This window comes from Somniosus microcephalus, chromosome 11 (assembly GCF_052327205.1).
Source record: "Somniosus microcephalus isolate GS21.2 chromosome 11, FLI_Smic_1.0, whole genome shotgun sequence".
Lineage (NCBI taxonomy): Eukaryota > Metazoa > Chordata > Chondrichthyes > Squaliformes > Somniosidae > Somniosus > Somniosus microcephalus.
The window spans coordinates 196457684-196484482 of NC_140997.1; the positions used below are offsets into that span (position 1 = coordinate 196457684).

The window sequence follows — 26799 nt, forward strand, 5'->3', positions numbered from 1 at the left end:
CGAGAGCGCGAGGGACACTGCCTTTCTCAGGTCCATTTCTCCCTTTTCCAACAGTCTCTGCCGGGAGTAGTCGGACCTTAGACCCGCAACAAAAACATCTCGGATCAGTCCCTCCGTGTGTGCTGCGGCTGATACTTCTTTGCAATCGCAGCCTCGGCCGAGTATCCGTAGTGCCCGTAGGAAGGCCTCCACCGATTCCCCGGGCTGCTGTCTGCGGGATCTTAAGAGGTGCCTGGCATAGACCGTATTTACCGGGCGTGCGTATTGCCCTTTAAGCAGATCGATAGCCGCCGCGTAGGTCGTCGCGTCCTGGATTATTGTATAAACTTGGTGGCTGACCTTTGAGGCCAGGATTTCCAGCTTGTTTTCGTCCAGGGTCACAGTTGAGGCTTGCAGGTAAGCCTCGAAGCAACGCAGCCAATGTGCGAATTTGGTAGCCGAACCCGCTTCTTGGGGGTCTAGGTCCAGGCATGTTGGTCTGAGGGCTCGCAGCAGCTCCTGCTGCTCAGCATTTGGCGCCATGTGATGCAGCTCCTGCTGTTCAGTATTCGGACCGAGATTCGACATTTTGTTTTGCTAATAAAATTGATACACTATCAATTCCTCATAAAAGACAGAGTGTTAATTAATAGGCTTTTATTAGCAAAGAACAGAGCATGCCTCTCGTGGTAGCCTGGTTTATACCTGGGCATGTGGGCGGAGTCAGCTGAGGCATGCAAAGACACAACAGTGTGCAACAAGAGCAACTACAACAACAACAATAACAACAGTGGTTTACCACAGTGTCCAAGATGGCAAAGTGGTGAAAATAAAGATCTTAATGGTTGACGATACATTGACGGAATCTTGCCATTAACATTGACTAAAACACCCAAGTGGCTACCCTTGTAAATCTACTTGTGTGTCATCTTTCTCTTCCTCATGTTTCAATGAGGTGCTTCAATGTGGCTTCAGCAGAGGTAGAGGCATCTTGCTGCGACTGGTTAGACACTCCTGGCGGACGTCCTCTGGGTTTTGGAGCCTGTGATGGCCCCGCCAAAGTCAGCTCCTCCTGCGACTGTGCAGGGGCAGACTCGGCCATTGCGATCCGAGGAGCCATCTGGGGCTCTGACTGAGGGGGTGGTAATGGGGGAGAAGTGTAAGCGCTTTGAGAGGAGCCCACACTTCCATGTTCCCTCTCACCGTCATCCCTCTCATGGGCCACTCGCACTTCCCTGCTAGCAAGGAACTGGAGAGCACCTTGCTGTACATCAGCGGGGCCCTGAGGACCCATGTCTAAGCTGACATCCCTCCTATAAAGGAGGTCTATGAGCGTCGGCCATCTATTCTCCATAGATAGCCATCTATTCTCCATAGAGACCATGTGCTCCTGTGAGTGGCACATTAGCTGCTCTGTGCAGGTGGCCATCCTATCCATGGAAGAGTCACCATCGCCTGCGACATGGTGGTGATTATGTTGGAGATGGACTCCTCCATTCTCTGAACATTTGCAGACATCGGGCTCACAAAATCTGTCAGAGGCCCCTGCACTTCTTCCTGCACCTCCGGAGTCACCCTCTTTCTGGGTGGCCCGAGGCTCAGTGTCTGCATGCAGCTGAGCAGAGCTGGGAGCGTACTGCGGCCTCCGGCGAGGAGTCTCCACTGCTGTCCCTGTCTCCACCATCTGCTCTTGCTCACTTGTGACTTGTAACGGACCCAGTGACAACACTACTCTATCTTGCGTTGGACCCACCGAGGTGTGCGTCTCTGTGCTGGTGCTGGGTGCACTCATGTCTGGTGATGCTGTGCCCTCAGAGCCTGGAGGCTCCTCTGAGCAGTTGACTTCCTCTTCCTCCTGGACAGTCAGCGAGGGTGGGGGGGGGGGGGGGCTCTTGATGGACCTGTGGGAGAGTAAAGAGATGAGTTAGATATGCCGTATGAAGAATGGGTGCACATACCATTATGCACATGATGACCATTCAGTGGCTGATGACATCAGTCCCCATATGAGTGCCCATATGAGTGACTGATGTGTACATGTAGCTGTATGACATGTAATTCTGTCACTAGGGTGCTGAGATGTCCCCCTCTCTCCGTCTCCTACCTCGACCTGGCATGAATGAGGGTTTCAGCAGCGGGTATGCTGAGGCGGAGACTGGACATACTTGCTGTGGGATGTGATAATGCTAAAATGGTGAGCTATCCAATCTTGCCAATGTGGTCCATCTAGTAGTCTGGCTACAAGCAAACAAGAGTCTGCACAAGCAGTGACAGATTTAACTACCTTATAGTCCTTCAGTGGATGACCTCCACTGCCTAGAAGGACAGCGGCAGCAGGTGCATAGAAACACCATCACTTCCAAATACCTCTCCAAGTCACAAAACATCGTGACATGGACACATATTGCTGTTCCTTCATTGTCACTGGGTCTAAACCCTAGAACTGCCTATCCACCAGCATTGTGGGAGCACCTTTGCCACATGGACTGCAGTGGTTCTAGAAGAAGGTCCACCACCATCTTCTCAGGGCATCTAGGGATGGGGAATAAATGCCAGCCCTGCAAGCAGTGCCCACATCCCGAGAATGAATTTTAAAAATCCAATTGTTAAAGATTGGGCTGTACAACATGCAAACATTTTCCATCATTATGCTATTAAAGTAGATTGCTTGGTGCAGTGACAGCCAGAAAAAATAAACTCAATTTTGCTGAAGAAAGCCTTCCTTTAAAATAAGACGATCTTATCAGACACTCAATTGCTTTAAAAATAATACTGTCTCACTTTAAACCCCAGGAAATGATTTTAGGGGCCACAGATAGGGATTCAACAGGTTCTGGTTCTTTATGGTACTTACTTTACACTCTATGGAATCTATACAAATTTGCTGTATATCCTTCAAAACACAGACCAAGATTATTGTACTCCAAAAATCAGCAGATATAGTTACTTATCTGTCATGGCATGGAGATTAGTGAATCAGCGAACATGATGGACAGGAGGCGCATTATTCATTTTGGGGCCAAAATTCTGGTCTTTGCTCTTTTTAGTGAAAAAGAATACCACCAATCTTTACTTATGACTACTACTGGCAGTGTTCGCCGTCATGGCGCCTGTGAAACTGACCGCAACTTCGGGATTTGTCTGAAGTTGCAGTCTGTCATTCACAGCTCTGACACAGGCTGCGCTGTGCCCCCACCCCCACCCCAGAGCCGGCAATTAGTAAAATCTCTCAAATCAGGGAAACTGATGAAAACTTCGGCCCTTCTGCAGTAATTACGCTGTTAAATTCCCCACTAAAAGTTAGACCCAAAGGGATTCGGTGTAACTGGGGTTTTAACAGCGTATTGACTGCTAAACAAAGGTTATGGGCCTGAAAAACTACAGGAAACTTTCGATTTACCGGCACCTAAATAACCGGAAATCTCGGTTAACCGGCAAAATTCAGGAGTAGGTTCAGGTAAGTTTTATTACTTGCCTTCCTCGATCTGTTGCTGTGCAAGGGTGTGGCTGCAGCTGTTGCTAAGCTACAGAGATGCTTGGAACTTGTGGCCATTGTTCTGAACCTGTTGCTAAGCAACAGGGTTTGTTGCTTTATACGGAGCTCTCAGCTCCGTATCTTTTACTATAGCTTTCGGTTATCCGGAATTGTTGATGAACCGGCACCATGTCGGTCCCGTCGGTGCCGGATAAAAAAAAGTTTCCTGTATTTTCAGTTTTGTGCAGTGTAAAATGTATCCATTTTAATAAAAATAAAAAATGTTAAGAAGCTTAAAAAAGTCATTTTTTAAAAATTTGTTCATCTTTATTTCAGGTTTGCCTTTTCCCCATGTGAGAGCCCCAATCTTTGTTTTGCTCTCTCTAATATTTTTAAAAAGTTAGAATTTTAAGAGCTTACCCACTTCCTGGTTCGCTGTCTGTGAGAATTCTACGTTTTGATTGGCTGCTTAGACAGCTTGGTGGCAGCACAGCAGCTCGCACTATGGGATTCCCACTAAACTCCGCTGATTTGAATTGAACATAGGAAAACCTGAAGTTCTCGACACAAAGAATCCGAGATATTTGTGCGACGCTTACTTCGGGGCCAGCGGTGAATGCCTTCGCTTTGCCGCTGACCACAAATTCCTGGCCTATGATGGGATTTTCGGCCTTATTGTTCATTTTAAATCAGAGTCTTTTCAAGTCCAATACAGATTCTACGTTGGAACAGATATGAATTAATTTTCATTTCCTTGCCTTATTCTTCCCATGTTGGAAAATACCCATTTGTGAGGGACTAACTAGCCATGAAGAAAGTGTTGAGCAGAAAACAAACTAAGGTTCATGCACAATATCTATGTCAAAGGACTCTAATGCACTTTACAATCTGGGGAAGAGAAAAATGATTTCCCATATGCAGATCCAGCACATAGTGTAAGATCTCAAATTCTTATAATACGATTTGACAGGCATATGATTTTCACTTATTCATTTTTTTCTCTTACTAATGTTGTCACCTCTCCTCCCTGTCTCCCTTGAAGGCACTGATTGCTTGCTTGTTATGGATCCATAGGGAGTCATCCTCCAGCACCTTACTGAAGTGGACATTATTTATATATGAGCCTTGAGAGTGAATTCTGGCAGGCTACTCAACTCTGGAAGCCATCATAATGAGCCAATCCTGTCCTTGTCGGACATCCATACCCACATATTTCCAGTAGGGTCACTGGATAGCAATGAGGAGTGAGAACCCTTCTCAATTTTCCCAAAGGTGGCAAGCCAATTGTAGCTCTACCACTGCTGCCGTGGCTGAGATCAACTAACCCAGCACAGTACAGGGATCTAACCTGGGCTTTCCTTGCTGGTACAGCTCAGCTACTCCCTGGATAAACTCACCAAATCAACGGGGTAATCATAAATATTCTTTGAAACAAATTTAGACTCACATTATTTTATCCTTTTTAACTAAAATGTCCTCTTCCTATTTCTGGGAGAGCCTACAGAGCTTAAACCACAAGAATGTTTATTAGAGATGCCAACTTGTATTTAGTATGTCATCAAAATCTGATAGACTACTCAACTGTGGAAGCATCACATCTGAGATGATCCTGTCACCGCCTTTCATCCTTGTCCAGATACCCCAGCGGGGGTCACTAAATTAAGGATCAGGAACTTGGTTGATTTTCCCAGGGGGGCTGGGCCAATTGTAGCTCTACTACTATTGATGCCGTTAAGATAAACGAACTCAACACAGAATAGGGATCAAACGTAGGCCTCGCAGGCTTGTACAGCTCAGCTTATACTGCTCACTAGATAAATTTGCTGTTTTCTAAATATGCCAGCGTAGCCTGCCTAAAAGCTCAGTTGAGGCTCCACTCTCTTAATATGATTAAACTGTCGTGTGGGAGGAGGTTTGATATAATGGACTATCTCATCACAGTTAGGTGTTTGTCCAGCAGCCAAGACGAGAACTGCTGAAATTCTCCCAAGCAAACAATTCTCCCTCAGACTCAAACCTCTAACGAGCTGCTTTGGTAGCAAATGGTTTTGTCCCTGTGTTATAATAATCTTTTTGACTGACATCTCTTTTCTGAGCTGTCAAAGTAAATTCTTATCTTGGCCAGAAAGTAATTATTTTTCTTGAATGTTAAATGCAGGAATTCATCTACACCAGAAAAGGCAATTACTGGCTATCTTGGCTTAACCATCCAGCACCAGATCTGGCTTTTTAAAAATTAATTCTTGTTGGGATGTGGGCGTTGCTTGCAAGCCCAGCATTTATTGTCCATCCATAGCTGCCATGAGAAGATGGTGGTGGGCCTTCTTAAATTGCTGCAGTCCATGTGGTGAAAGTGCTCCCACAATGCTGTTAGGTAGGAGGTTCCAGGATTTTGACCCAGTGATGATGAAGGTACAGCGATATATGTTCAAGACTGGATGGTGCATGAGTTGGAGGGGAACTTAGAGGTGATAGTGTTCTCATGCACCTGCTGCCCTTGTCCTTCTGGGTGGTGGAGGTTGTGGGTGTGGGAGGTGCTGCCAAAGAAGCTTTAGCGAGTTGCTGCAGTGCATCCTGTAAATAGTGCAAAATACAGCTGTGGTATGTTGGTGGTGGATGTTTAGACTGGTGGATCAGGTACCAATCAAGTGGACTGCTTTGCCCTGCATAGTGTCAAATTTCTTCAGTGTTGTTGGAGCTGCACCTATCCAGACAAATGGAAAGTATTCCATCATAATCCTGCCTTGTAGGTGGTGGAGAGGCTTTGGGGAGTCAGGAGGAGAGCCACTTTCCTCAGAAGACCCAGCCTCTGATCTACTCCAGTTGCCATGGCATTTAAGTGGCTGGCCAGTTGAATTTATAGCCAAAGGTGCCTTCAGGGGACTCTGCAATGGTAATGTCATTGAATGTCATGGGGAGGGTGTTGTGCTCTCTCTTGTTGGAGATGGTGATTGCCTGGGACTTGTGTGCCATGAATATTACTTACCACTTGTCAGCCCAAGCTTGGATGTTTACAGCAATGGCTTCTATACCTGCCAATTAAATATTGGGAAGTCCGAAGCCATTGTCTTCGGTCCCCATCACAAACACCATTCCCTAGCCACCGACTTTATCCCTCTCCCTGGCCACTGTCTGAGGCTGAACCAGACCGTTCGCAACCTTGGTGTCCTATTTGACCCTGAGCTAAGCTTAAGACCCCATATCCTCTCTGTCACCAAGACCCCCTACTTCCACCTCCATAACATTGCCCGTCTCCACCCCTGCCTCAGCGCACCTGCTGCTGAAACGCTCATTCATGACTTCGTTACCTCTAGACACGACAATTCCAGTGCTCTCCTGACCAGCCACCCACCTTGCACCCTCCGTAAACTTAAGCTCATCCAAAACTCTGCTGCCCGTATAGTTTCGCTCACACCCATCATCCCTGGGCTCGCTGACCTACATTGACTCCTGGTCTGGCATCACCTCGATTTTAAAATTCTCATTCTTGTTTTCAAATCCCTCCATGGCCTCGCCCCTCCCTATCTCTGGAACCTCCTCCAGCCCTACAACCCTCCGAGATCTTTGCACTCCTCCAATTGTGGCCTCTTGCATGTCCCCGATTTTCTTTGCACCACCATTGACGGCCATGCCTTCAGCTGAGCTCTGGAATTCGTTCCCTAAACCTCTCTGTCTCTCTACCTCTCTCGCCTCCTTTAAGATGCTCCTGCAAACCTACCTCTTTCCACCTGTCCTAATACCTCTTTATGTGGCTTGGTGTCAAATTATCGCTCCTGTGAAGCACCTTGGGACGTTTTACTATGTTAAAGGTGCTATATAAATGCAAGTTGCTGTTGTTGCTACTGCACCATTATCTTGGGAGTCTCTCAAAGATCAATCCTTGGCCTCGTCCTCATCTACATGCTGCCCTTGATGTTGTCATTCACTGACATGAGGTCAGCTTACACACATGCGCTAATGGCACCCAGCTTTACCTCTCCATCACCTCCCTGGCAGACAGGAAGCAAAGAGTTGGAATAAACGGGTCTTTTTCCGAGTGGCAGGCAGTGACTAGTGGGGTACCGCAGGGATCGGTCCTAGGATCCCAGCTATTCACAATATATATTAATGATCTAGACGAGGGAACTAGATGTAATATCTCCAAGTTTGCAGACGACACAAAGCTGGGTGGGCGTGTGTGCTGTGAGGAGGATGCCGAGAAACTCCAGTATGATTTGGACTGATTGGGCAGATGCAGTATAATGTGGATAATTTCGAGGTTATCCACTTTGGTGGCAAAAACAGGAAGGCAGATTATTATCTGAATGGCAATAGATTGGGAGAAGGGGAAGTGCAACGAGACCTGGGTGTCCTTGTGCACCAGTCGCTGAAGGTAAGCATGCAGGCGCAGCAGGCGGTTAAGAAGGCAAATGGTATGTTAGCCTTCGTAGCGAGAGGGTTTGAGTACAGGAACAAGGATGTCTTGCTGCAGTTGTACAGGGCCTTGGTGAGACCACACCTTGAGTATTGTGTGCAGTTTTGGTCGCCTTATCTGAGGAAGGATGTTCTTGCCATGGAGTGCAGTGAAGATTCACCAGACTGATACCTGGGATGGCAGGAATGACATATGAGGAGAGATTGGGTCGATTGGGCTTATACTCACTGGAGTTCAGAAGAATGAGAGGGGATCTCATTGAAACTTATAAAATTCTAACAGGACTAGACAGACTAGATGCAGGAAGGATGTTCCCGATGGCAGGGGAGTCCAGAACCAGGGGTCACAGTCTAAAAATAAGGGGTAAGCCATTTAGGACAGAGATGAGGAGGAATTTCTTTACCCAGAGAGTGGTGAACCTGTGGAATTCTCTACCACAGAAGGCAGTTGTGGCCAATTCATTAAATATATTCAAGAAGGAGTAAGATATATTTCTTAAGGCTAAAGGGATCAAGGGATATGGGGAGAAGGCAGGGACAGGGTACTGAGTTTGGATGATCAGCCATGATTTCATTGAATGGCGGAGCAGGCTCGAGGGGCCGAATGGCCTACTCCTATCTTCTATGTTTCTATGTTTCCCTCGACCCATTCATTGCCTTTGTCAGACTGTTTGTCTGATATTCAGTCTTGAACTATCAAACCTTCCAGCATTACACTGGGAAGACAAAAGCCATTGTTTTCAGGCCCCACCACAACCTCCTTACCCTCATCACTAATTCCATCCCCCTCACTAGTTATTGTTTCAGGCTGAACCAGATGGTTCGCAACCTTGGCCTATTCGACGCTGAACTGAGCTTCTATTCCTATATCCTCTTCATCACAAAGACCACCTACTTCTACATCTGTAACATCGCTCACCTCCACCTCTGCCCATCTCCTTCTGAAATCTTTATTCATGCCTTTGTCACCTCTAGGCTCGATTATTCCAAAGCTCTACTGACTGGCCTCACCTTCTCCACCCTCCATAAACTTCATCACATCCAAAAATCTGCTGCCCATATCCTATCCCGCAACAAGTCTCACTCACCCATCACCCCTATTCTCACTGACCTACATTGGCTCCCAGTACATTCCCTGCTTGAGCCCCACACTTCCCTCGCTAAACCCCTTCACTTCTCCTTCCATTCCTCCTGCATGGAGGTTGGGCATTGGTCCAACTGTAACATATGGCAGAATTTGTTGATGGCTTTCTTTGTTCGTGTTATAAGTGGAGGCAACAGTGCAACGGTCTGTATTTTGGTCTGGAGGTATCCATGGATGGGTGTCATGTGCCTCTGGTGCTGCCTGACATACCTGGAATTCCTTCTTTGTTTCTTCTCCTTTTCCACCAAAAAGCAAAGGTACAGTGGAACTCCCAATAGGAAATCCTTTGTGCCCTCCGTGCAACTGTAGAAGGGTAAATAACGGCCCCCGCAATAAAATGCACAAAGGTAAATGGTAAACCGATTATCACTCAGCATTACAAAGCATTTGCAGCAGAGAAACAGGCCATTCTGCCCAACAGGTCCATGCCGGTGTTTATGCTCCACACGAGCCTCCTCCCACCCCATTTCAACTAACCGCATCAACACATCCTTCTATACCCTTTCTCCCTTGTGTTTACCTAGCTTCCCCTTGAATGCATCTATGCTATTCACCTCAACTACTCCCTGTGGTAGCACGTTCCACATTCTAACCACTCTCTGGGTAAAGAAGTTTCAAATACAAAGAAAAATAAATCGCCAGCACTGCCTGAGAAATAGGTTATAGTAAATCTTTTAAAAATACTTGCTGGGCTCCTTAAATCCACTTCTACCTTTTCTTTAGAACCAGCAACCCTGGTTTTATAAGGGTGAGAATATGACTGGATGCAATTGAGACAATAATGATGGAAAATGGGACATATGAAACGATGGTAATGATGGTTGGCGGGAATCCATCATAACAGATCCCTACCCCTGTTCACCTGAGTGCTGCCATAAATCAGGTGGTAGGAAGCAGAAAGTTCAGTCTACGCAGATTACTATTTCAAACTATAGTCATTACTAGGGATAATTATGTTGCTTAAGTTGTATAAGATAGTTTTCTCATCATTCCTAGGTGATCCAAAGTTACATACCCACTGCTTATTAGGAAACCATTCCGGAACACATAGGCTGTGCCTGTCGGTGACATCACCAGAGTGGTGAAGGAAGACTTGACTCAAAGTTCTCCATGCTGGTAAGAAAACTACACTTTGTGGGGGAAAAAACAGCAAATTTCATATTCATGAGCATTTTTTTTGTTGAAAAATGCAGCAGTATCTTGACTAAAAAGTACTCCCCTAGTCTTTCCTTCCCCTTTAAAGAACCAGTGCTGTAGCTCATTTCTATCACAATAAGATAAGAAACTTGGAAACAAGAGAATGAGATCCAGTGCTCAAATTAATTATGATTTCAACAATTTGTAATGGCCAAAATCCATTGAATTTCTTCCACTTTAAATGATAGCAGCAATATATTAAATAGGAGCTCCTTAACCATATGTACTTGCGCATTGTGCTCATTAGAAACCTATAACTGCATTGAGTTCTTGCTACAAATATTTCTCGTGTGCACAACACCATGATTTAAGGACATGAGGGCTGATTTTGACTGACGGTGGTGGTGGAAAATGGGTGTTAGCGCATTGGCTGCCTGTTATACACCCTGCATGATTTTCCTTTCCATTGAAGTCCATTTTCCATCACTGCCAAAAGTTGAAATCAGCCCTATGGTGTTTCCAAACCACACCGCCAGCTGCTGTCAATACAGAACCAGACCAAACACAATAAATTGCTCACATGGAGGAAAAATGCCAACATGGACTGGTTGGCCCAAATGGCCTGTTTCTGTGTTGTAACTTCTATGTAAATCCATATCTCGGTGAATCTCCATGTAAACTCTAAACAGTGCATATACAAATAATTACTAAAATCAGAATGTGAATTCTGGATTATGATTTCAGGATACAGGTGACTGCTATTCATGTGACATCATCTGAATACCTCAGATTACTACCTTGTAATCACTGCCTTATTCTGAAAAAATAATTTATGATAAATGGACCCATTCATAATCGTAGCTATGAATATTTCCTGCAGCAATTGTCATTGGCTCAATTATTATAGCAAAGCATTCTGCAGCTGCCTCTCAATAAATGACAGAATGAAAAAGTGATCTTTTTAACGAATGGCACAGCCTTTAAAAGAAATAGGTTAACACCTGTGTTAAAATAGAATATAGAGGAATAGCATGTGAAAACGCTAAAAGTTCATCTGCTAATGTCACCAAGAGTAATTTCTCTATTTATACAATTAATAATCAAGTAAGATAATCTTTCCATTAAAAAAAATCTCATTTATAGATCAAACCTCAACAACATTATGCTGCTATCATATCCATTTCAGCTGCATTGCCACTGGTTTACTCCACGTTGGGTCAGCCAGTACATAGTCTGCTACTGCTATGTCAAAGTAATCCCATTACCCACTGGGAATGTTCAGTTATTGAAAATCTCTCAAGGTCATCTGCAGAGAGGACAGTCTAATTCAAATAATTCATCATACAAATTCACGAATACATTATGGAATCAATCTATCCTCATAACTGTCTCTTCCTGCTGATCTATGATACATAGAATCTTGTATTATGATTAATTGCAGGAGCTGTAACCTCTCCTACCTGTCAGAGTATTTTGTGTGGGTTTGGAAAAGGGAGGATTCAGCTTTGACCAATATGCTTGCAAGTTTATGCTTGGCATTTGAGCCATTTTTCATGATCTTAGTCAAACACCCACATATATCACAATTGCAGAAGGTTATTTTAAGTTCTACCAATTCACATATTTTCTCCTTCCATTGTGTGAAAGAAACTAATGATTTAGAATCTATAGCTGGCTTTAAGATTAATTCACAGAATTAATGATGTTGTATTTGATGTATTTCTTGTATCCACTTGTTAAATCAGAAAAATGCAGTTAAGAATATAAGGGTCGATTTTAATCAAGACACAGCTAAACTGTACATTACACAGCTTTGGGATGAACATTTATCCATGTATTTTATGTGATTTCATTCTTGACGTAATGTCAGAATTTTTCACTTTAAATATCTGTAATTGATCCTATTCATAAAATGTTTTTGTATGCATACAAACACACAATTGTAGAAATCACTTTGAGCAGTAGCAGATACAGTGATATTATTGATCTTACTATTGTTTAGAGTCAAGATATACAAGATGCATGCAAGTTTTCTTTCTTTGTATTTTTTAACAATTAAAAAAAATAAATCCATGCTAGAATGCACTATCTGGGAAGTGGAACTGTTGATTGAATGCAATCAATGTTAAAAAGTAGAAACAAACCAACATCAGAACTATTACAAAAGCAAAATCCTGCGGATGCTGGAAATCTGAAATAAAAACAGAAAACGCTGGAAACGCTCAGCAGGTCAGGCAGCATCTGTGGAGAGAGAAACAGAGTTAACGTTTCAGGTCGATGATCTTTCGTCAGAACTGGTCTGACGAGAGTTCAACGAACTGAAACCATAACTATTACAATGGACAGGATAGAAATTCAATGTATTTTATGAATTAAATTTCAGGTAATATAATACTATGTTTCACTTATATAATGTGATGCTTTATTGAATTTACTGTTTGCACTGACTGTGTTATACAGTGCTTGGTATTACCCAAATAATGAGCTATGTGGTCTACCGCTCTTATTTTTCTTTTCCAAAGACTGACAAAGGGGCATGCTTCTAATAAGCTTGGCCTTTTTTGTAGCTGGACAATATACAAATTGAGAACACTTACTTTTGGTAGACAGCTGCACATGTTCATGCACCAGTAACTATGCCAGAGTGGTAGGATCTGGGTCCATACTTGTAATTCTCCATGCAACTGGGCTGCCAGGAGCGAAATGCCAAGCAGAAACGCCAAGCAGAAACAAAACACTTCTCACAGGAAAGAAGATCAGAGCACAAGCACCACTACCTGGCTCAAGTGCAACATTGGTAAAGGCCCGAGAGCAGATTTTCCTACCTGCTACTAGTTAGTGCATGAAGACCTAGGAGAGGAAATGACAAAACTGGGGTGGGGCAAAAACAATTGCAGGAATGTGTAAGGACGTTACATTCGCGTTAAACCAGTTGTAGGAGATACATCTACTTAGTGTGGCTTAGTATAAAACAGAATTGATGTCCATATCATTTTGACCTCTGTTGAACATTGACCTGCTCGATCTTGAATAGTCAGTGAATTGGTCTTTGTGGAATTGTTGCATATCTGTATAGAAGAAGAAACCATGAGCAGGCCTCAGTCTTTGATTACTAAGTCTCCATGTGTAGTTTTAAACATGGATGGTAAGTTGTATGTCAAGTACTTCCGACAAAATGTTTTTATTCTTGAAGGTAAATGGTCAATCAAAAATATAAACAAAAGAAACTTAAAATGTAGTGATCTGTAAAAACTGCTTTTGTAAATAACTGGAAATGGTTCTGTTTTTATTCTTGATTAGACTGGAGCAGTTAGTCCAGCAGACTAAAGTATTTTAGCTTGGGGAATCATTAATTTAGTGTAAGTTGTTTCTAAAATGTTTCATAAAAATCATAAAATGCATTATAATAATATGCCACCTTTTACATAATATTGTAGTGACCATTTTAGGTTGTGAGTCTCTACCACGTCATTTCTCAAAGCTCAGTGGCTTATTGTTGATTTTGTTCTATAAAGTATTTTGTCGTTTCTCACTCCATATATTTCTATATAAATGTTCTGCTACAAATGGAAACAAATGCCTGAGACAAAATTCCAGATTCCCACGGTATTCCTTAACAGCTGTACAAAGTCAATCGACCTAGTTTTTTATATTTTTACTCTTGCAATTATTTGGAATTCACAAACAGTGCCGACCAATGTATACAAAAGTACCGTTTGTCTTTTGTAGATTAAAGTTGTTTTGTCATTTAGCACTGTATATCTAGTTGTACAATTGATACATTCTCATGCTCATAATCATTTTCTACTAATGTGGTAAGCTAAGCAGTTTCATACACCTCATAACTAAGTGCCCTAACAAGCAAAACCAATCGCGTTAAAGCTCCTCCTACAGGTAGCAAATATTTACTAGCACTGTGGGGTAGAGTTTAACTTTCACTGCCGGACGGATAACTGGCAGTAGCGGATCAAGCACCTATTATACACCAACCTAACTGTCCTTTCCATTGTGGAAAGGAAAATCCGGTGTAGTGTGTAATGGGCAACCGATCCACAATGCTGAGTTTACCACCTGTTAAAATCTGTGGGGGCAATTTTAACCCTACTCGCTCAGCAGAAACCTGGCAGGTGAGCGGTTAAAATCGCCCTGGCTCTTACCTGTCCGAAAGCTGCTATGATCGTAACATCTGCAATTTTAACCTGCTCTCCTGAGCAGGCAGCAAGGACACGCGCCCGGAGCCAACAGGGTCCTTCTTTACATACGCATGTTGCAGCCCGATGACATCATTGAGAGCTGACTGTAATTTTAACTCAGGCCTGAGCGGGGATTCCACCTGGAGCTATGTTTATACTTAATAGCAGAAGGTACTTAACCTTCCATTTATGTAATAATTCTACATGCTACTTGCCACATAACAATATTTTTGTGCCAAGATTAAAACTATCATAATACTCATCTAAGGACAGAAATAAATGGATTTCACGATGGAATATATAGTTTCCTTTATGGTAATGCCTCTGCTTCTAGTGACTTCCGCCCTTCCCCTTATATGGAACTAGATTTTTTTTGATAATAGTGCAATTTTTTTGGTCTTTCATCTAATAAAACATGAAAACAGTTAGTAATCATTGCTGTTTCCTGTGCACATCAGGGGTTGTTGCTAATCATATGAGCCCTAAGGAAAACTCAGATGTAAATAATCAAATTGGTCCAGTACTTATTTTAGCAGTGGAATAAAAACATCTTGACTCTGACTTTTAATATTATCTTGTTTATCTGTTACTGAAAAAGATAAGGAACAGTTTATGACAGCCTCACCTGTTGCCGTAGCTTGTAATTTAATCCTACACTCAGTAATGAAGGAACTCTTCCTGTGTACTTTTTATGCTATTAACCAGATATGACATAGTATTGCAGCGGCATTATTAGACATATTTTTAACACAAATATGGAAACTATACCCAAATCTACTTAATATTTCTTTTAAATAGGAACATAAAAGTAGGGATGAAACGAGTACCAGTTCTAAAGTAATCAGTCTCTTTTTTTCCTTTGAACATTTGAACCAAAAGCAGTATTGAAGAAATTAGAATTAAGTTTTAAATACTTTGAAATCAGGTACAGTACTATTTTTTAAGCCTCAAATCGTCAGTTGTAGCACTTGAGCTGAAGAGTTACTGCTTATCTGTGAGGGTAAGTGCAAAGAATGATTTGTCAATATGTTCATGTTATATTAGATTTAACAAATTGATTGACAACCAAGTACCTTACATTGCAAAAACAATATTTAGTATACTGCCTGTTAAATCACAGCAATTAAATAACTTGACTCGTTTAGTAACAGCACAAAAACATTTTTCCAGTTTATAAACAAAAGCATTTACTGACAAAGCGATGGGTCTTCGTTGATTATACAATACACTAAATAAATGCTTTGTCACAAAAGAGCCTGAAATAATCCCACGTGTTTAAGTAACTGAGTGCGTGACTGCTAACCATAAGTCTTTAGCTTGAATCTCTTCACTGTAACTTGCTTGCTTTGATTAGGTGACATGGAGGCATTCTATCTCAAAGCAGGAAGGAAGAAAAACCATAGCACTCAGCTTCATTTGCACCTCCGGTTCATATGGGGACTTTGAATGGAACATGGAGACACCCATGGTCCACAGTGCCCTGTCCAGGAACTTATGGAAGTTTTGTGGGGATCTGCAGCACTCATAAATATGTAATAATATATAGTATGTTAAGTGCCTGAACAGTTTAGAGTTTTATGGTGAAAATTTTAAATATTCATCCAGGAACAACTATGTATGATTATTCTCTTATTTCAGTATATTTGTTTTACTTTGTAGGAATATCATTAGGAGAGCTTATTGCCGAATTACATGAACTGACCCCAAGTGTATGTGCAAACACGGGAATAGAGAAATGGGAAATGCCTTACTTGTGGCAGCCTTCACAGTTGATTACTCCTGTAGTTTCCTTTATAGTGCGTTCAGACACAAAAGCTGGGTATTCGGTGTCACATGGCTGGAGAACTTGCTTAGGTCTCTGTGCTAAAAGAAATATGCAGCAACCATAGTGTTAGCCATGATACATTTTGTGAACTGCAAAACTATATCTGTTAAACTCCATTGTGTTTGATAAACTGACTTAAATCTGTAAGTGCCACCAGTGAATAAACATGATCAAAATCTGTGAGATAACTATAGATTTTAGCATGCCAAAAGCAACATAATATTATGTACTGCAGCAACATTCTATTGGTGATAGTAAGAGTTAAAAAATAAAGCTGAAAATGTAGAAAATAACATCAATTTTCAGACATAACAACAGAAAATGCTGGAAAAACTCAGCAAGTCAGGCAACATCCGTGGAGAGAAATTTGAGTTGACGTTTCGGGTTTGACCCTTCTTCAAAACATTTTTCAGACTATGCATTTCTCACGCCACCATGTGGGAATTTAGAGCAATTGCAGGGAGTCTCTGCAGCTAATGAAGTTCACGTGTTCTATATTGAAGATCTATAGCATATCAGGTTTCCACCACTCCCAAATTCAAGCCAGGTGGCTCTTTTTGGTACCAGATTTAGTTTAAAAATAACCTTGATAGTTCTAATCTTTACGTCATTAGTTTCACAGAAAAATTACTTATGTCAAGTATTTTTCCAGAAATTAGAATTGTTGAAAAGTTAAATGGGGGATCACCACAGAGGTTGTCATTTATTTCTTTAACTTTTAATTCAGAGATCTCAGGAATACTCTGACTTATAACAAGCTTAATAGAATTTTCCCTTGTGCAAATCTTCTGCTTTAATACTGTTGCCTGAATAGGATAAATAATTGTAAACATAGTCCATTTGCATCTCTTCTGAAAAGACTACAATAGGTTTCAAAGGCTAAAAGGAACCTGTTAAAGAATCTGGCAGCCTTTGCGATTTCAGTTATACACCATATATCACAAAGCACCATACTGAATCATTTACATCTTTTGTGTTCTGCCTTTAGGATAATTTTGAGAAATCAGTGCTGTCAACCAGAGAACTCAGCACAAATTAACTTGTCTATTAAATGTTCTGTGTCCCAACAATAACAGCAATTATTGGAACAATTTTATAATTGTTTGCACAAAGGCACAATCTTGGCTGTGATTGCACAAAGATTGCGCTTATGGCATAAACTGGTATTTTAACCACCTGCTTGGAAGTTGTGCCAGCATCATATATGAATTTATTTTAAGTGCCGTTTGCACTGCTTTCTGGCACAGAAACCACAAGCTTTTGTGTTTTGGGTCCAGAAGGAACAGTGCTGGTATGTGAAAGAGCATTTCTTCATTTTACTCCATTTTCTAAGTTTTATAAAGTTTGTATGTATTTTTGTTGATTTCTGCCTTGATTTATGACATATTACTGTGATTGTGCTATTATTCTACCAGTTTTAAAGTTCCCACACTCATTGTTGTATCCCAACTTTAAAAATTACAGATTTACATTTCAAAATTACAAAGTGTGATGATACTAATGAGACAAGACTGCAGTATCTTGTTCCAAATCCTCCATAACTCCCCCCCATTGAATACTGGCTTGTATCCTATTGGCATTGCCTTGCCATAACTGACAGTTCTTGTTCCATCTGGTGGTGAACACCCTTGATTACCATCTCCTTTTTTCCAATTGCTTGGCTATGCTTCATTAGTGTCAAAATCATGAGCCATTCTCATGGAACAAGTGATCATTTCTGGCACATCCACAGATGTAATAGTGATCTGACAAAACACTTTATAAAGCTGTCAATATTTTGGCATTTCTTTATCACACACATTCTTGTTTCATCTCTTAATCAATCCTATTTTGGTTGCACCATACTGATACACAAGTAACAAATAGCAAATGGAGCACACTGAATTCTAATACAACGTTTGGAAAAGGGCACTGGCGTGCTTTATATCCCCATTTAAACAAGTCCACAAAGTATGATAAATATTTTTACTTGAAAATGCATATAACAAGAAAATGTGTTCTTTAACAACTAAAATGCATTTAAGTGACAAGATATTGAAAGACATTAAGTAAAATGGGATGTGCCAGAGTACTACAAAAGATAAAACAGAGACTTCTTTTTCCATGAAATTACATTACACAAAATGTGTGGATTGCATGTCATAGAATTCTCACTTGTCTCTGGATGTAGGGCAAAGTGATCTACACTAAGTTGAATTGTGCTTCTCTAGGATAGATAGCGAGATAGAAGCAGACTCCGGACTCCACAATGGAGAGAATGGTGAATTGAATGGATATGGCTTTGGAGGGGTCGGTCATCTTCTGCAATCTGCTCTCCCGCAGATTACTGGAAGTAATGAGCCCAGCCCCAGAAGTACAATTACCATGAGCCTCATTGGCAAACGAACACCCAGGAATCACCTCGCAGCCAACTTTCCTCAAGCGTACCCAGGAGACCATCATGTGCCTCCTGATTCCAATGGCCAAAATTGATGGTGGCTGCACCACACAGTAAAGGCCGGGATCCATCCACTTGGGACTTCCAGCACTGGCCCTGTCAAAGTGCATGGGGGCAGGAGGAGGTTCCTTGATTTGCATGCAAATGGTGGGTGCCGCTGCAACTGGGAGTGTATCCTGGGGTTTGACTGGCCACAGGCTGGAAAATGGTCCATCCTGTTGGACTGGGGACGGAATGCTGGGTCCCCAGAAACAAAACCAAAGTTGCCCATTATAAGGGGCCCAAACTTGAAACATGTCAAAAAAACTTCTTCACCTTTATCTTTGTGGGTCTAAGCTGCAATCCAAATAATGACCCCCACCCCCATGTGCGGTTCACATCCACCTTGGCATGCACTGGCTTCCAGTGATATGCCCAGCTGATTGGAGGATGGGAACGTAGTAACTCATGCTATTAGGAAGTCCTAGGTGGATGGATCTCGGCTCTCACGATGGGATGTAGCCACCATGGATTTTCGTCTGCTTATCCATCATCTACATCGCTTCCTTCCACCTCCACAATATTGCCTGTCTCAGCCTCTCCACCACTGAAACCCTTCTGGTGTTAGGAGACTTCGGGCTCGATTTTCATTGGGCCGTGGAGGTGGGATTGGAGGCGTGTGGGAGGTTAAAATCGTGAAATTAGGGGGCACGAACCCATCCCGCCCCCAACCCGCCTCCATGCCAGTTTCAAAGGAGGCGGATACCCGACCTGTGCTGGGACCCGCTTCCCCAAGGCGGGAAGGGGATTAGTGCCAATTAACTGCCTGTTAACAGGTAGTTAACAGGCAGTTTTAGCCCAATCCCTATTTTTATCCCTGAAGTGTGGGATTCCCGACGGCTCCAAACCACGCCAAGTTAGCGAGGCGGACCGTCAGGCTGAAGGGCTTGGAGGGTTCGAGATGTCATGTGTTCAGGTGAGTGATGTGTGCATGAGTGCAGAGGTAAGTGTGTTTGGTGTGTGTAAAGTGTTTTAAATAAGTTTTACTTACCTTTACAGCCTTCCTTCCTTCAGGTCTCGGGAGTCCCTCATCTCACCGGCACAGAAAGCAGAATGGCTGCGAGCTGTCAAAAGTTGCAGCATTCAGCTTTCTGGTCTGGAGAGATCTCTAAATCAGCCTTGACAGATGAAATGTCAATCTGTGACATCACCTGTTGCCGGGGGGCCCTTAATTGGCCTGCTGAGCCCGCTGGGCAGGCTCAACAAGGTCAATCAAGTGAAAATCACATGGGTTGGCCACAACTCGATGGAGGTGGGACTATAACCCCAAAAGTTGTAGTCCCGCCTCCTACATGCCTCCAGTATCAAAATTGAGCCCTTCACCTCTGTTTCTGTCCCCTCCTGCATACATGGCTTTGTTTGGGGACAGGTGGAGGCTCTTCGTCCATAATGCCAGATGGAAACTTTAGGGTAAGGCTGGAGCAAAAGTTATGGCAGGAGTGTGGCAGAAGAACTGTAGATGTTCAGCACTATGGGGGTTTAAAACTTAGTTCCGAGTTAGCCAGGACATCAAGATTAGGAATGGTCTGGTTCATTCTTAGAGTGGCCGAGGAGGGGGATGGAGACAACAACAATGGAGTGCAGTTGGCGGTGGGGGCTGAAGACGATAGCTTTGGTCTTCCTGATGTGGAGCTGAATGAAGCTGTGATGCACTGAGGACTGGATGTTGGACAGACAGTCTGACAGCATGGAGGCAGTTGTGAAATATTGAGAAAAGATTAGGATGGTTTATTCCTGTTCATTCCATTTATATATCCCTAATGCAAGTTAAAAATACAGTTGTCTTCCAAAGTGCTGGATGGTTTCTACTCAGAAATGTTTTTGTGAAAGTTGTGGAAAATTTTAAAATGTACAAACAATATAGTCTCCCACAGGAAGGTTAATTATTAGAATAGATGGTATTTCCATATTGTGTTGATGAAAAGTGATCCTTAGAAATTGGCTATTCGTAAAAAGTAACATGACAAATTAATGGGAGATCCAATCAGCATATAACAATCTGGCAACTATTATAGAGTTATACTAATGATCATACTATCCATAAATTATACTTCTTCATCATCGGCATGACAATTCTCCTCCTGGATGCATAACAGTGATTGGTACGGCTGCTAATTGAGATAGCCGACATGTGATTAGAACAGATATGAATTGTAATTCATGTAGAGATGGTTCTTGTGAATAGAATTGTTTGTTTAAAACCATAAACATTGTTTAAAGGAATAAAGCCATCCATTCACAAAAATAGATGGAGTGTTGGCAGTCTTAGATACCTCATGAGGATTCACACACTCTTACTTCCTTACAGAGTGAAATCTAATATAGTGGGATGGTAGATTGAAAATTAATAACTTTTATTTAATGATAACCTAACCGCCAAATCATACTCATTCATAAAAATTATCAAACCAATGTGTTTTATCAAAAGAATTACAGGTAGACTATCCTTTATCCGCACTTCTGAAAACCGAAAACCTCTGAAAACCGAAAGTTTTTTTGTGGAGTGTAAGTCGTGAGAAAGACATAACCCGAGTGGTGCCAAACATGACCCGACGCGGCCAATGCTTTTCTGACCTGATTTGCGAGCCAGCTTAGAGTAGGAGTCAGCTGATATCTGGCTTTCCCACAACTGGCGGTGGCAGTCGAGCCCCAGACCCCCGCTAAGTCAAGGAATTCAGATACGGAGCAGAGGGAGCTGTAAACAGACTGGGAGCGGCAGCACAGAGAAGCAGGAAGGGGAATGAGACACGGAACAGTCGCAAGAGGTAGCCTGAACTTCTAAAATTTATATTAAATACAAATACTAATTACCAAATTAATTTAATGTTCAGAGTTTCCCAGTCTGAAATAATACCTTCTGAAATCCGAAAATTTCCGAAAACCGAAACACAGCTGGTCCCAAGGTTTTCGGATAAGGGATAGTCAACCTGTAGTACAATTCTTTACTTTAATAAGGGAGAACCAACTGACCAGAAAGCATTTACAGGACTGGGATCTATGAATCACATAACATTTGGTTTCAAACATTTCAGGGTAAAGGAATGTCCTTTGTTAGCTAGAGATACATGGATGGCAAAGAAACATTTTCTGATGAAAGTAGGGATCAGAAACTGCTTTATGAAGTAATTTAGGATTGATATGTGAATTATTTTGTCTTAATTACATAACCAAGGAGCTACAGAAGATAATAACATATATTTCATTAATATTCAAATGTAATTTTTCAGTGCTCTGCAAAGGGTATTTATAACAGTACAGCACGTTTCGCATCCAAAGTTACTGCAGAATTTCAAAACTATTCTTTCTTTTGAATAGGTTTATTTTTGAGATTCACAAAACAGATTGGCAGAATTGAAAAGGGCCTGAAATTAAACCATCCTTTTCTGCGGCGAGGAGATTACTATCAGATTATGCTGGTTCTTTTTTTTTGCCGTTGAGCTTTGTGAGGCTGCAATCTTATTCCCAGTACAATATTGTAAAGTTGACAGATTGTTCAAACAGCGGTGAGGGCTGACTCCACAGGTACCAGGCAGTGACATTGTATTTAGTGTTTGGGAAACTTCTGTTGAAGATCTTTTTGGGAGGGGAGCACATGTTTGAGTTGGCCTCATTCCTAATCCTGGAATGTGTTTTTCCAGACTTTTGGTGAGGGTTGAACCTGGCATTAAAAAGCTGCACAAATATGGGACGGTTCACTAACTAATGCTTAGTATTTCACCACTCAGTTACATCTCTGTGGTTGTGATCATAGAAACATTACAATCCTGGCAGACTTGAAGTCTGACTCATTTTTTAGCCACCCACAATTGTAAGATGATGAAAAAATACCGGAGTTAAGAAGTACATTGGAGAGCCAAAAAAAAGTTTGGAAGAAGTTAGGATAAGTGTAACATTTGGGGAGGTGAATTTCCAGAGGTTCCCCTGATCGTCCACCATAACTTTGGTGAAAGAACCATGGAAAGGCTGGAAAAACGTTTTTCCAGAGTTTCTGCGGCTCTTCTACCGAAGTTAGGGCAAACATAGAAACATAGAAGATAGGAGCAGGAGTAGGCCATTCGGCCCCTCGAGCCTGCTCCGCCATTTAATGAGATCATGGCTGATCATCCAAATTCAGTACCCTGTCCCTGCTTTCTCCCCTTATCCCTTGATCCCTTTAGCCTTAAGAAATATATCCAACTCCTTGAATATATTTAATGAATTGGCCTCAACTGCCTTTTGTGGTAGAGACTGCCTTTTGTGGTAGAGAGCAGGAGAATTCCTGTGGGAATTCACCCCCCAGGCGTTTTATTATAGAAACTAATGATGCAGCTATCTAGTGGTGAGAAGTGAAATAGGAAACTTTCAGGTAAGTTCACTAGCTCCAGACTTCCAGTGCAGAGCGATGCTTGAAGGGAGCGCAGGTTGGAGAAAAGACTGCAACACTGCAAAGCCAATTCTCTGACCCAAACTCCCTTCCATCTCAAGGAGCATAGGGTTGATGAATTTACCCGTATCAAATTCACTGCGCAGTTTTAGTTACTTTTAAAATATATATTACAGCAGGATCAGTAACAAAAAATTCTATTGATTCACATGAAAGAAAAGAAAGAACTTGTATTTATATAGCACCTTTTATAGCCACAGGATGTTCCAAAGCCCTTCACAGCCAATTTTTGAGGTGCAGTCAGTGTTGTAATGTAGGCAAATGCGACAGCCAATTTGCACACAAGGTCCCACAAATAACATGAGATAAATGAAAGATAAACCATTTTGCTGGTGTTGGTTGAGGGGTAAATGTTGGTCAGTACACCGAGAAAACTCTCCTGCTCTTCTTCAAATAGTGCCATCGCATCTTTTATGTCTACCTGGGAAGGGAGATGGGCCCTGTGATATGAAATATGCCATTCATCACTCATCTGTATTCTCTGTGTGATTGTGCCTGTGACTGTGGTTTAGTTTCAGTTTCATTTCCCTTACCTCAGTTCCGTTTCCTCACCTTGTATTGTATTGTGTGTAGGGCTCCGCCCATACCTGGCCCCTATGTCAGCAGGCTCAGCGTGCCTCACATCCAGTACTGCAGACCTCTGGATGGAAGACACCTCTCCACTGTGTGTTACCTTCTAAGTTAATAAAAGCCTTGTTTTGTTCCGCTAACATTGAGTCTCGGATTTATTGAGGCACATCAGGCCCTCTGTGTAATGTCTCATCTGAAAGACGGCACTTCTGTTAGTGCAGCATTCCCCAGGTACAGCACTAGTGTTAGTCTGGATTACGTGCCTATCGCTAGAGTTGGGCTTGAACCCACGACCTCCTGCCTCCATGGCAACAGTAGTGAACCAAAGCTCACAACTTAGAGATAGCAGGGAATTTTATCTTAGGCCACCCGGGGTAAATGAAGTGGTAACAGCTCGAAAATGTCTTACTGCCCTGTTTATGCCAGTGCTCTGGCTGCCGCCATCTTTGTAAGTGCTTTCCACTGGGCGGCTGGAGTGTCTGCTTGTTTCAGGCAGTAGGTCCTTTTAATATGTAAATTGGGGTCCCAAGATGTACGTAGGAACCTGATTGCAATTTTGACAGGTGCTACAGCAGATGAGCAGAAAAGTAAGCTCCTCCAGGCTCTACAAGATGACCACTGCCAGCCCGGGCTCCCCTCTCCATGATCCGAACCCCTCCCTGGACCTATCTTTTTGCCGGTCAGGTCAGCCTCCGGGCCACCCGATATTGCACCGGCCTGGAGCCAGTGAACTGCAGCAGGGTGCCCATTTGGCACCTACAGCTCACTGGCAGCATAGTAATGAGGTCCGGTCATCTACTGGTCGGCCGCCCGATAGATAAATGTCTACCCCAATTACAATACTCTCTAATACCAAACTGGACCAGCAAGAAGTTGCTAAAACAAATGTAGCAACAAGTAGAAGCAGATTTTAAGTCAAGTTATAATGAAATGATAATGGAAAACTGTAACAAAAGCAACTTTAAGTATGGTATTTACAGAAGAGCTTCAATTATTTGTGCTCCCAATATCTGTGTTTGCGTTTATCCATGTAAATTTTCACAGATTATGGCAAAAGAATCAGGGGAGATGAGGAGAATTTGTTTTACACAGTGAGTTGTTATGATCTAGAAAGCACTGCCTGAAGGGGTGGTGGAAGAAGATTCAATAGTAAAGGGAATTGATGTATTGGAAAAATTTTCAGGGCTACGGGGAGAGAGCAGGGGTGTGGGACTAATTGGATTGCTCTTTCAAAGAGCCAGCACAGGTACGATGGGCCAAATGGCCTTCTTCTGTGCTGTATGATTCTATGAGCATCCGGTGGTGTCAGGGCTATTGGTGCAGAAGTATTTCTTCTTCACTCTTTCAGTGCACATACACACTCGCAAAAGAAGCACTTACTTTATGCAATAAAAATGAATTCTTATTGTGTTCTGTTACAGTCTTGTTCAGAGCTTCTATCCACAAACTTCAGCTTTTCAACTTCAAAATAACTGGGAATGTTGGTACTGAGTAAAATTCACAAGGACAGTAGTTCTCCAAAGGTCAGTTGGCCCTGCTTCAAACCCTGACGCTGTCTCTGTCAACAGTTTTACTTTACAACCTACCTGGGGTTATAAAAGCTTTGTTACTCATAAAAAGGGATATTAACTTATAAATAACTTGACGATAGTAGCAGGCGAGTGCTTAATGCCTTTGCCTGGCATTCTTTTGTCTACTATTTTAACAGAGGCATTAGCCTGTTTATTCAAATTGGTTAACACCTATGCTTAAATAGCAGATGAATGTGTAAAGTGGTTGTTCACTAATATAGGTCAATAGTTATTCTAGGCTATGGTCTTTGTTGCTTACAGGAGAAATTGCTTAAAGGCAGATGGACAGAATCTATTGTACCATGGAAAACATCTACTTATGGGTACTTCGACATTGTTATTAATAAACCAAAGTCACAACTATTTGCCAATTTTGATTATCCACGAGAGCGGGGATCCATTCAGAATGACATATGATAAAGGTTCCATTGTAATCGATAATAATCGTTTTGAGTTTTATTAAGTTCTTTCTTAAAGAAATTCTATTTTCTGAACTTAGAATGAATCAAGCTGTGATATAGTTGTGTTCTTCCCATTTTCTACTACACCCTTATTTTAAAGGACTGCAACTGCTGCCAACGAAGTTGAAGTAGTTGCTCATGCTCATTCTGAGTGTTTTTTTTGGTTGTTCACTTTGCAACTCAGGGGCTTTGGGGAAAAATTGCCAGGGCGGGAACGGGCTCCTGGAAAAATTGCCGGGGAGGGAGTGGGCTCCTGGAAAAATTGCCGGGGAGGGAGCCTGGAAAAATTGCCGGGGCGGGAGCGGGCTCCTGGAAAAATTGCCGGGGAGGGAGCGGGCTCCTGGAAAAATTGCCGGGGAGGGAGTGGGCTCCTGGAAAAATTGCCGGGGAGGGAGCGGGCTTGTGTAAAAAAACAGAAACATCGTGCTTCTGATTTCCAGTACGCTTCTGCGCAGCTTCCGGTCATTGGCAGCAGTCACTCTGTATTTTAAAAGCTCCGTCTATTCTATTTTCAGCAGTAAGGTTGCTGCACAAATGTACATTTAATCATTTTACAGACACCCAACATTGAAACAAAGACTGGACAGCAGATACTATGCGTGGTTTTACTCAGTGCAATCAGATTGGTTCTTTTGTTGTTCTGTACCACTGTTGCAGTTAATAACGCTGCCGAAATATTATCTTTCGTAAGTTATGCGATGATATGAATGAAATAATTATGATTTTTGGCTGTCATGCAAACTGTTCCAGCACCAAATGCAATATAGTTTCACAGCTATACTATTCAAAACTTAGTTATGCGACTCAATAGTAGTTCAGAATTGTAAACATTTCCTTTCAAAACTGTCATTTGTGTAGCACTATGATAGGCAAAACTGATTTTCAACAACAACAACAACTTGTATTTATATAGCACCTTTAACATAGGAAAACACCCCAAGGCGCTGCACAGGAGTATTTTAAGACAAAAAAAAATTTGACACCGAGCCACAGAAGAATAAAGAGGTAAGTTTTAAGGAGCGTCATAAAGGAGGAAAGAGAGGCAGAGTGGTTTAAGCAGGGAATTCCAGAGCTTAGGGCCTAGGCAAGAGAAGGCACGGCCATCAAAGGTTGGGCAATTATAATCAAGGAT

General features: G+C 42.3%; 1 protein-coding gene and 1 pseudogene across 1 annotated transcript in view; both read right to left on the minus strand.

Moving 5' to 3' along the window:
* Window positions 1-26799, minus strand: part of cacna2d3a (calcium channel, voltage-dependent, alpha 2/delta subunit 3a) — a 1196772-nt gene that overhangs the window by 69788 nt on the left and 1100185 nt on the right. The window contains exon 34 of the mRNA XM_086001643.1: window positions 16093-16204. Coding sequence (XP_085857769.1) covers window positions 16093-16204 — 112 coding nt within the window. The remainder of the gene's footprint in view (window positions 1-16092; window positions 16205-26799) is intronic.
* On the minus strand, window positions 1276-11703 carry LOC147111099 (uncharacterized; annotated as a pseudogene).